The sequence below is a fragment of the Centrocercus urophasianus genome, unplaced genomic scaffold (genome assembly GCF_019232065.1).
Source record: "Centrocercus urophasianus isolate 14NV4802_14NV808 unplaced genomic scaffold, USGS_Curo_1.0 seq_12, whole genome shotgun sequence".
NCBI lineage: Eukaryota > Metazoa > Chordata > Aves > Galliformes > Phasianidae > Centrocercus > Centrocercus urophasianus.
In genome coordinates, this window is record NW_024884364.1 from 55,832,343 (window position 1) to 55,844,547 (window position 12,205).

At 38.8% G+C, this 12,205-nt stretch overlaps 1 protein-coding gene across 12 annotated transcripts in view; it reads right to left on the minus strand.

The window, feature by feature from the left end:
• Positions 1 to 1,196: 1,196 nt before the first annotated feature.
• INPP4A (inositol polyphosphate-4-phosphatase type I A) overlaps positions 1,197 to 12,205 on the minus strand; it is a 113,011-nt gene continuing 102,002 nt past the window's right edge. For all 12 annotated transcript variants that reach the window (XM_042809584.1, XM_042809585.1, XM_042809593.1 and 9 more), the window contains 3 exons: positions 11,397 to 11,509; positions 10,875 to 11,029; positions 1,197 to 4,052 (listed from right to left, as the gene is read on the minus strand). In XM_042809584.1, coding sequence (XP_042665518.1) covers positions 3,920 to 4,052; positions 10,875 to 11,029; positions 11,397 to 11,509 — 401 coding nt within the window. In that variant the 3' untranslated portion in view covers positions 1,197 to 3,919. The remainder of the gene's footprint in view (positions 4,053 to 10,874; positions 11,030 to 11,396; positions 11,510 to 12,205) is intronic.

Here is a 12,205-nt window from a genome sequence, read left to right on the forward strand (position 1 = left end):
ACGAAACTCTCCTGCATACCTGAATTTCCTCTCCTGAAGAAACTGAGACAAATCAAAGATGCTCATATAGTAATCCACAGCACAAAGGTCACGAACGTGTGAATAGCATCACAGTGCTTAAAGAAGCGCGTTCCTGTTTGTCATGTTTTGCTTTGTGTCCTCTTTGTGTTGCATCTATTAAAACGTTCCCTCCGTTGTCAGATTACATCTGAAGCTGTAAGAAGTTACATTTACATCAAGCCAGCCTTTCTGAAGCAGTCAGCACCCTTTGGTGAGAGGCTGCAAAGCACCAGAGCATCAAGCCCTGCTTGAAGGCTGCAGCTGGAACAGCGAGAGACTGGAGAGCAGGCAGTGCTGCTGTCAGCAGCTCCTCCAGGCAAGAGGATAATAACCTCAGGACATGCCTATGCTCCTCCTATGGCTGGAGGTACACAGGCTGCCTGCATTCTGAGTTGCCTTGGATTGTCTTCATGGACACACGTGCATCAGCTGCAAGCGAGTGATGATTCCTGTAACAGCTCAGAATGCCTTCAGATGCTCAACTCCAACCATCTGTGTTTAACAGCAAGAAGTACACAGCAACATTCTTACCTTAGGAAAGAGGTGCTTTTTTGCAAGGTCAGCAGTAGGGCATTAAGAAGTGGTCAGCACAGGCAAATCTTCAAACATTACATCTGTATGGTTACTGAACGGGATTTAAAACCCAGAGCACCCGAATCTTTTGTGCAGCAGCTGCTGGGCAGAGAATTACATCTGTGCACAATATACAGACTTGTGGAGGTGTTTGTTCATTTGTGTATTGCATACACCTGCAGTGTGTACTGCATACACCTGCAGTGAGAGGCCAGACAAATACCCAACACCTACATTAAAGGAATCTTTCTGCCACAAAAAAGAAACCTACTGTTTTTACAGCTGTAAGCAGCCCTTCCACTGGGCATCACTGTGCATTTTATGTTCGGCAGCACCTGAAGGTGTCACTCTGTAATCAGAGCCGTTGCATCAGTGGTCACACGGTGTAGCTGCACATAGGCTGGGTGGTTTGTGGATCAGGGCCAACTTATCCCTGCTGAACAGCGACACCCAGCACTGTTGTAGGCACGAGTGGACTGAAGAGCAGACGAAGCATTCCAAGCCGAGCAACCTTAAAGTGCTGATTAGTTTACCCAAGAAAGCACTAGAAGTAAGCCACCTCGTTACTCTCGTCAGTTCTTTATTGGTTTTCATCCTAAAGACTAGCACATGTACAGCATACATGGATTGGATGAACTAGGATATATAAAACAGTAGCCATATGTTTATGATATATTAATACTGCCCAAAAACAAATAAATAAAAATCTTTCAATGCACAAAGCTTGGCAAATACAATTGTGTTGGGACAAAACAGTGTCGTATTATACAATAATTTTACATGTAGAAATGAAACAAAAGGCAACTGTGCTGTAAATACTTTCACAGAACATACACAGAACATACTCGGCAAGTTGGATTTCTTTTTTTTTTTTTTGTCTTTTTACCTTTGTATGTTTTATAATTTAAAAAACGTACTCAAAAAAGAACATTAGACAGAACTTCATTTTACAGTAATCCTTAAGTTTTGTCTCTCCTGTGCAACAGAAAAGCTTACTTCACCCTTGTGAAGTGTCCTGCGTGGATTTCAAGTTTCACAGTTTGTCTTTTTTGATTAACTGCTCGAGACCTCCCTGCTCGTTACGCCCTTCAGAAGAAGCCATCGGCGTGCATTGTGCCGACAGCTGTACCTGGAACATGTCAGCTGGACAACGATGCTCTACATGGAAGTACACTTAAAATATCCCACCACTTTAAAAGGTGAGCAAAAACCATGCATATAGAAAACTGGGGAGCTTCCGATTCTATTTGGTGTACGAAATAAAGAAAGGATCACTAAGCTCTAGAGTAGACCTGATGACTGTGGGCCACCATCTAAGAGAGCGGCGCTGCTAATTGCAACCGTAGACCTCTTGTATTCTTCTGAAGCTGAACGCTGCAAGAAGACTTTTAGTGTAACAATATAGGACTTAAAATATTAACTGTGTTTGAAATATACAAAATAAAACTAAAACTCATAAAAACTAAGGGCTATCGAGACAATCGTTCATACAAAAATAAATGTAGCTTTTAATAACAGGTCGGGGGCTGAAGGCTGAGCAGAACTAAGAGAATAATGTCTAAAGAAATCTCACTGCAATGGTTTTCACCAAACATTTGTTTACACATTAAAAAAAAAGAACAAAAAAGCAACAATTGTTCATTGGAGGACAAGGTTTGTAATTTCCCAAGGGTCTATGCTACTACAGAAGGAGCTTGCAACTGGGAAAAGACCTGCAAATGCATTGAATTTGCAGAGCATTTTTGTTTCCCCTCCTAGAACGTCTGCAGTAATGGTAACAACGTGGTTCAGCAGAACTCTCTTGGCTGGCTTTGTGACATGCTGCTCAGTGTCAGACTGCTAAAAGCAAAATGCAAAAACTGCCGGACTTAAAACCCCCAAACCTACATGGGAGCAGAATGAACATGACTGATAGAGCAGTGACAGCACAGACAAACATCAGTGGGAGGGAGAAGGAAGCCAGAAAACAGCCGTATACTTACCTGGCTGTTGCTACTCTCACAAGAACAAATGACCAGCTTCTCTATTCTACAGCTCATAGCCCTCAGAAACTAGAGTGGTAGGGCACAGTGGGCTGAATGAAGCTAGCTAGGAATGATTTAATCCTGTTAAGATTTGCAACTTAACATTTAGCTGCATTTTAAGAACGTATCCTCTACCTTCAAGGCATCCTTTTGGAGATGATTTCCAAGGAGATGTACTGAACCTTTATGAAATGCTATCAAAGTTTGATAGACTACCAAGCCTCAGCCTTAAGCTAACACACCTGAGGTTCTCATGCATTAGCACATGAGTTACGTTCCATCAAAATGAGCAAAACTTAATAAAAGTAACATTTTTGCCAGGCGGTTGGGGGGATGTTGGGTACTTTAAGCATTTTTGAGTCGACAGATACTGATAAAAACCAAACACCGATTTAAAAAATGCAATGCCCCGACATCCTAACGCTGACAGTGCAGAAGCAATATAAAAAGCCATGGATAAAGGAGCACATTGATTGATATATGCTACCATGGAACACAATGAACATGTCATAGTGGGGAAGGGCTGGGAGAACTGTTGCTGCCATTAATCAGTTAACATCATTATGATTTGAAACGCTTTTGAAAATTGGTTCACACTTGCCCAAGTCCTTTTGTGCTAAAAATGACTGGAATTTGTCTTTATCTGGACAGAACTACAAACTAGACCTCACAGGCCCAGCCTTTTCATTTATTGTTCTTTTCATATTTCAAGATGGCATCCTATATACAGTGAAACAATTTATACTCCTGGCTGCTATTGTACTGATTATTTTTAGAAGTTACATCTGTTTCTTGATTGCAATAATGCATCCTGCTGTGATTAGACTGCCTATTGTCCAATCCCTTTTTATTTACAACAGTTGAGTTTACTCTCAGTTTGAAAGAGTGACGAAAAGCTCAGTCTGAAGTCAGCTCAGTATTGAAAGAAGTACGTGAAGCAGCTGCCTCAATGCCATTCACAAAGTCCTTGCCCATCCAGGAGGTACCCAGCTACTTGCATGTAGGTAATTATTAAATAGCACAATATCTGCTCATCTTACATACACTGAAGGCTATTTAAATGGGCAGAGTCATCACACTATTCTCAAGCTAAGGTGTCAAATAACTGTTACTATAGACTCCAACTGGTAAGTAACATGCTCCATATAGCCTAGTGAAACGTACAGAAAGGTTACTGATCTGGTCTGGATGACAGAATCATGTATTAGTCTAGAGTGCAGCCACACGTCTTAATGGAACAGCAATTAAAGGACATAAGATGCTTAAGTTTCAACTTTTCCATAAGTTCCTTCTGGAGGCCTGTAATACTTTGGGAAAGCCTTCAGTTGCAGGGAATTAAATGCATACTTGCGACATCCAACATTCTTCATTGTATTTTCTCGCCGACACCCCTCACTGGGGAAAAAAAACAAGCACAAAAAAATGACAGCAGTAAAACGGAAAAAAAAAAAAGAAAAAAAAAAAAGAAAAAAAGACTTAAACTAAGATGAAATGAACTGGTTATTTCATAGCATTAACAAAAAGTTGGTTATATTCAATGAGCGCTTAATTAATTTGCCACTGCAAATATTAAAGATGATGACTCCTCATACAATGCTAGTAAGAAGCACACAGAATGGACACATGCTATGTCTGATCGCTAGTTTTGCATTTCTAAAAAGCAGCAGTGCATCCAGTGAGAAAGTTCTTTTAGGAAGGTTTCATGTATTTCAGGGTACGCTGTTACGGCGCTCACGTGCCACTGCACAAAGGATCCCAAAAGATTGCTTAAATGCAGTTCTGCTAATTCGTTAGTATGTTATGTTGAAAAAGAAAGACTGCCCACCTCTCAACAGGAGCTTTATTTTATTGTTCCCTGTACATCAGCGCTATCAGAACTTACTTAAGGACCAGAGCTGATATAAAAATAATGGCTTTCCAGTTATCTTTGCATGCATAAGTTGACTTGAAAACCAACATACTCTTAAAAAAAACACCAGGAAATAGCAGCTCTGTGTTGGCTGCATTGACAGTCATCACCCCAATGCAACAAAGCTGTGCAGAATTTGGGAGTCCAACTTTACCCAATGCTTTGGTGCAACTGCCCCACATTACAAAGAGGTTCTGTGCTACAATAAAAAAACAATTCCACTTATAAGGCTTCTTTACTATTGTAAATCTATTTCAAATCCAAAACAGACATACAAAGAGGAAGCACTGCGTTTTATATATTAGAAATCAATTTAGGCTCACATGAGAATGTGTTCTGACAGAGAATGGAAACCTAAACATTGATCTAACAATAGTAAAAGTTCATGGCAAAGTTGTACAGTACACAATCTTACGGTGGGAATGTCTCATCATTCCTGTCCTGGAGATGGCTGCAGCAGGTACCAGCTAAACAGAGGCAATCTGACTCACAAGGAGGGTTTGGTTTCCTGCTTTAATTTAAAAGCTCTCTGCTGTTGCTGATCTCACTGTTCCTCTAATTTTGGTTAATCACATTGACTGTAGCTCTGCTACTTATGTACCACCTAGTTTAACTTCACAGAACACTGAATGTTTTCACTGCAGGTAACAGCTTATGTTTGAAATCTCTCAGTATATCATGTGTGTGGCTGTCCTACAGAATGGATTGCACCTTGTGACACTGTTTAGTGCATTGCACATCCCCCAAAGACTGCTGCAAACAGACCCGTCAAGGATTGGCAGGAAATATCTTTCAGAGCAGTGATAAAAACATCTAATTAAAATAAAAAATATGGGATGCCAACTGAGAATTTCCAATTGGAAGTGAATAATTCTGCTCATTTCTCATTCCACTGCCTGCATTGCCCATGTCCCTCTGAGGCACAGGTGGCCCACAAGCACTATGGCAAAGATGTATCTCACCTATTTTGTGTGCTGCGAAGCTTCTGGAGGCATGTGAGCTGTAAGCACTGTGTCATTTTAAATCTGAATGCCAGAATGAAAGCACAGGCTGAACTAAAGAACAAAAAATGAAAACTTGTCCCAACCAAAGGGTATGAAAGAACCCATCTTTTTGTTTTCAAAAGGTCTTAGCTTTCACTTACAATTAATGTAAATTAATTTAAAGGTGGTCTTATTGCATGCCTAATCTTGCCAACAACAGTAAACAAGCAAAGCTTCATACTGCATTTATAACAGACTTAATAACAGCAGGGAGCTCAGTGGAGACACCCCTATTAAAGTTACTTTCACATCTTGGTAGGCTGAACGCAGGACACTCACCAAGAAGGCTACAGTGAACCTAATCACCATTTACTGCGTAAAAAGTGAATTTGGTACTCATAGCAAACAAACCAACCTTAATCAGAAAGAAGAAATCATTTGTATTGAGATGCAGTGGTACTGCACAGCAGCACAGGATGTGGAAATGTCCAATACCATCACACCATGTTTTTAAAGCCCATAAGGCTTTGCTGAAGCAATCCAAAATAAATAGGATAAATGCGTAAGTATATACATACACTGTCGGTGGGCTTTCTTTTCTTTTAAAAACAAAATTGGAAGAATAGTGAGAAAAACACCAGGTGATAGTGTACTGTACAGTCTTCTTTCACGAAGACACGAGTATAACCATGTATTTCATTTAGATAGAATATTTGCCAAATTTAGGATTTTAGCCTTTTTTTTTCCTTTTTTTTTCTTTTCTTTTTTTTTTTTTTTCTCCCTTAAACTATGTTCTTCTCTTTTTTAAGCATACCTCCTTCAGGAGCTTTCAAAATACATTAAAAGTGATAATATAAGCTATAGCTATCTATGTCTTCTGAGCAAGTTAATAATAGTAGAAATTAGAAATCACAGTACTAGCGGAGTTCTCCTTGGTCATCAAGCTCAACATTCTGTCATCTTAGGCACCAAGCAAACTAAATCCCTTTACGAATTTAGCAAACTATGTTAAATGAGGTTAGTTTTTCAATGAACTATTGCTATTGGCAAGCACTTCCAGACTACTACATCAGCAGAGTCCACCATTTTGAACAGGCCTATCCCAGTCAGATGTTAGATACAAACTGTGTCCGAATTTCTTCCACAATCGTTCCGTGTGACTACACTAGGCACAATTCTTCAGTATCATCATTTAAATAAATGTTCTTGCCATCACTCATTTACCTCTAAATCATTGTCTATCGTCATCATAATTTATTAAAGCTGTCCAACACTCAAAAATGGAAATAACTAATATTTAGCCCAGTGTCATTAACACAAAGCCTAGTGGAAAACCTCAAGCCCACCAAATAACAGAGCTAATTAATACCTTCCTTTCCTTGCTTGAAATATTGTAGACTAACTTCAATAGGATGATAATGACCCTGTTTCAGAATAAGTTATAGAACAAAGCACCTGAAACAGACAGTGGATCATTAGCAGGCTCTGCCAATTACATACTCTCGCTAACCAGACGCCATTATCTTTTTGTCTTTAATATATTACAAAATGCAGATCTATAAATATAATGAAATAATCCTGCATGCAGCACACTGCAAGTTGTTGTTCAGTGGGTACACTAGTCTACTGGAACATACGTAACCACGAGAAAGGAACGAGACTATGGTTCTACAAATTGTGTAATAATCATTTGGATATTATGCTTTGAAATAAAGGTACAAATTTGTTTACTTCTTTAAATAAATTTCTTATAACTTCTTATAAACCCCACCCATATTTTTTATTTTTTCTCTTCTTAGCTTGTAAAAATGAAAGGCAAGATTAGCATACATCCTGAATATACAAAAGATACAAATTCTTTTCAGAGTTCCTTTCTCTGGAATACATGAAACAAGTAACACAAAACTGTATTTGGTAAGAGATCTTCAGGCCGGCTAAAGTAACGAGGTAACAGGCCAAATGTCAGACTATGTTACAAGCACTGAAAGCAGAACAGTAATTTAAAGTTTCAATACAATTCTTCTTGATAAAATAATTTGATGTATATTTACAGTTTAGTACAATAGAAACGTAAAATTGTAAGGCATAATAATAATTCTTGGCAGACAATGTTATGACACATTCTTTTGTCCAGCAGGTACCAAGTGGCAATACACGTTCAAGCAATTTGTTTGTTTGTTTGTTTTTATTTTTAACCTTATCTTCACTTGCAACGTAATCTGGCCACCAGGTATGCTATGCTCAGAAACAGCCACACAATCAGTAAATTGGGGCTGAGAGCTAGTAAAGGAATAGAGTAGAGGAGGCTGGGATCTAGTCTGAAATCTCGGATGGGCACCAAGCCACTCAAGTTCTTCTGGGTGACTACCTCCCGTGTTCCAATGCTGTGAAAAGGAAGAAGGTTGGGAGGAGGAAAAATAGAAAAGAAAAGAAGACGGACATGCAAATGAATGCATAAAAAGAGATGGCAACGCAAAGTGGTCAAGAAGATGAAAAAAAGATGGAAGAAGCCACAACAAAACCAGAATATGAAGTAAAGAAAAACAGGGAAAACATCTCAAAAATATATATCAGCACAATTACAGATAAAAGGAGAGGGAAAGAGAATAAAAGAGAAAAATAAGAAAGAAGTACTGTAGTCTACTGAAAATAAATACATGTAGGTTGAACATTAATGGTTTTCCATGTTCATTCTTTCAGATTACCAAGCAATATCCCATGCAGCTCTGCCATGCTTCTGCATGCTGCAAAAAAGTGGAGCTCTGAAAAGCAAGCTGAACATGAATAACCATTGTAGTATTTGACCCTTTCAAACATCTTTCCACGTGAGCTGCAGTGAAATACTTTAACCTCTTAACTAAATGCTCAATATATAAACAAACAAAACAAAACAAAAAACAAACCAACAAACCAAAAAACCAAACTACCATTTGCTTTTCATCTTCAAAACAAATTCAAATGCGTATTGATACACTTTCAAACTGCGTCTTTCTGAAGTGCCTCAATGTTCACCTGTGAAGGGAAGATGTTGCACAGCCCATCTCACTGCGCCCCTGATGCTTACATTGCTTTGAGGACTGGCCTATTCACTTCTTCATGTCCAATTCTGTTTTTAGATTTCAGAATCAGTCCTCAGAGCTCCCACTGTGCCAGGGAAAACTGTGTGCACCTGACGCACTGACAGTATGTTTAAAAGAATAAAAAGACAGTAGTGCTATGGGTATTTCCCAAGGTTCAGGAACAGTTCTGTATTTTGGCCCAACTGAAAATGTTTTACCAAAAGCAAAACACAAGTTCTGCACCATTTCTTGAAATGTCTGTATTCAAGATTGAACCGAGCCTTACTTTTTTTCTACAATTGCATACATCAAATAAGGTCCAGGTTAAATGAAAAAAAGGTATTTTTACATGCTCTAGAAGTAATCTGTAACTCTTCCATCTCCTACATCGGGCATCCAGGTCAGGTCATCCTGTCCAGGTCAAGATGGTTTTGGGTGGAGTATATATTGAGCCAAGAGTTGGACTCAGTGACCCACGTGGGTCCCTTTCAACTTGCAATACTCTGTATTTGTTCCATAACCCTATCCCTGTATTTAAGCTTTTTAAATTTTTTGCCATTGGTCTCAAATAGAGTTGGAGAATGTATTTAAAAAAACAACCTACCCTAAAAAGCAATGAGACAGGGATAAACTTGATGAAAACCCATCTTGCCTTAGTATTCCATTAGGATTAGTCAGCATTTATTCTGCATAATCCCTCTTTTTCAACAATCTAACAGAAGAAGAGCAAACCACATCTTTCATCTGTTAGAGCAAGTTTCTGATGTTGCTGGAACATGCTAGCCAAAGGTTTTGATTAAATTGGCCCACTTTCAATACTTGATGTAGGTCAACACAAAGCAATGTGTTTCTTATGTCAGTGTTTTATCTGATATGGTAATAAATTAAACTGATGGTACAGAGGCCCAACACAATGTCTTTATTAATCTCTGCCTGTACTGTGACCCTGACTGCATTAAAAATATTAAATCCTTAACTAACATAAAGAAAATAGCAAGATCCCTAGTATTATACTTGTTCCGTTTCTATTCTTACTAAGCAAATAGCTTTGTTAAAACTGCACAACCAAGCTCTTTTCTTTCAGATGTCTACACCAACAAATTGCACAGTTTAAATAATAAGGTATTTGAGAGTCACTCAGCTCTGTTTTTAAGTCAATAACTTCTCCCTCACAAGCTGAGCTGTCTTTGCTTCGAATGTCAAGTTTTAACCAAACTCTGGATGCACAGTTTTCACATACGGTATTAATTTTGTAACAGTCCAACAAAAAGTGAACATAAAAAGGCCCAGTGACGTCCAGTTGGACATTGAAGTGAAAAACAAGTTTTTAGTGTAAGAGGCTGCGAGTGCTATTGTATGAGGCATTTTCTTTCTCAGTACCCAAAGAGTAAGAAAGGGTCAAACAGCAAAAACATACAGAAAGGATAAGAGAATTGAACACTCTAGAGAATTTGGTGAGAAGACACACAGTACAGTACATTCAGTAAGAGTGAATGTTGAAAAACAGGACTGAACAGCATTGTTGAACTACATTGATAAAGACTAAAGCTAGATTTCTTATCCTTTCTTTTGGTATGTGAGTTACGGAGTTTTCCAGCAGTGCTTGAAACAAGGCATTGAACAACAGTAAACAGATTTTTTTAGTACAGTATTGAATTCTGCAAACATCTCTGCTGCTTCAGAATACAGAACATCATTATACTGGTAGGACAACAGCACACTGACACGCTGTGATGAAATTTGATTGCTGCACTGTGAAACACTCATACTGACGTTTTGCCCGGTGAGCAAAGTGTTTCACTGCTGAAGAATACATGTGTCAAACCAGTGCAAACTGCAGGAGTCTGTGTTTCAAAGAACAACATGCATCTCTGAGAAATCAGAGACAGCTGATGCCTGATCTAGAACTAAGAAACCCAGTGCTATGACAGCAGCAACCTCATCATCAGACAACTTTCAAAGAAGCACCAGTTTCCTGTTCAGTAAAGCTCAGCATGGATTGCAAATTTATTTTCATATGCTTCTCTGAAAACTTCCAGTTCACTACTGAAAACTAAAACTCACCTGATGCAAACCCAATAAGGACCAGCTTCAACAGTGTAACTCGTTAAGACATGCAAGCAAGGGATGAATCCTCGCAACCAGTTTTGCAGCTTTTTTGGCTTTGTTTTACTTCTTGTTTCTTTTGATAGAAACAGAGACCACCTCTCCTCTGCAGTTTGCATGGTTCCTTACTTAGGCCTAAGTGACACAGTAAAACTCTTACCTCCTCATACACTCGAGAGCCTGAGTGAAGACCTGTGGAGCCATTCCATGTTCATGCTGTAGGATCAAACACTGCTCTAGGGTGACCGACATAGCAGTCCTATCCTTGGCACTTTTACAGCTTGTAAACCGAACGCCATTTAGTCTGCGGCATATCTAGAAACGGGATACACAATTGATCATTCTTTCCTCGTGCATTACCTTCTCCCAGAGAACACAACAGACCTGTATTTCTCTTCCTTGAAGAGATATAAATCCTGTGTAGACTCTGATGTAAAAAATTGTCATCTGTGGTACAGCAGTATTTTGTTACTTGAGTTGTAGAGAAAATACTGATGCGCAAAAAAAATCCTTTTCTTTACTTCTCTGTGGCTGAAATCTGGAGGAGGTTCAGCCAAACAATATTGCCAAGCTAATGCATGCAAGTGAAGAAATCTGAATATATCAGTGATAAAAAGTGGAAACTATGCATGTATACAGAAAATCAACTGAACTATACAGAAATACTCAGATTACTAAATACCTCAGCAGCTTGCCAAAGGATATCAACATTCTTATTTTTCCTTGCGTGTACATTTTGTCCCAGAAACCTTAACAGTTCAGGCAGGCACGTCTGACTACGAGATCGAGGTAGACCTACAATACAAACAAAACCAAGTCCACTTTTTTTAGCTGTATTCAACACTTTCACAAAGATCAGTTGCATGAAATGTACTCCTATATACCCATTGGAAATACAGTCATGTTTTCTTCAAACTATCAAAGCTCACAACTAACTCAATTCTTAATTACACGATACCACCGAAAAACAAATTCAAGTTTAATAAAACTCTACTGGAAATACATACTCATGTCATTTAAAATTTCAGGGGTTCAGAATGTGATACAGCAATACAGTAACAGGGGGAACGAAGGGAATAAGATTGGTATAGTATCTTGTTTGCAAAGACGTACTTGCTTTGACATGCTCAGAACTATATAGAAGCATGTAACTGCTGGCACTGCACCCCACAGATGTGACAGGAAATCATGTATGTCTCTACAGAAATTGTAAAGATACCATTTTATTTCTGTTCATGTCTTCATTTTTAAAGCTACAAGAAACACACTCTGATGTCTATAAACAAAAAAAGGGCCAAAGTCACCTCCCTGAGTATGCCTAGAGACAAGGTGATCAAAGGGAACCACTACACAGTAACTGACTTCTTGGAAATTCTGCAGTGCTCAGAATTCATGGCACACGTTTTCAGAAAAACAAAATGACACTGGATTGGGGAAAATCTTTCCTCATGTATTGTTCTGGAAGGGAACACCTACAAGATACCAGCAGAT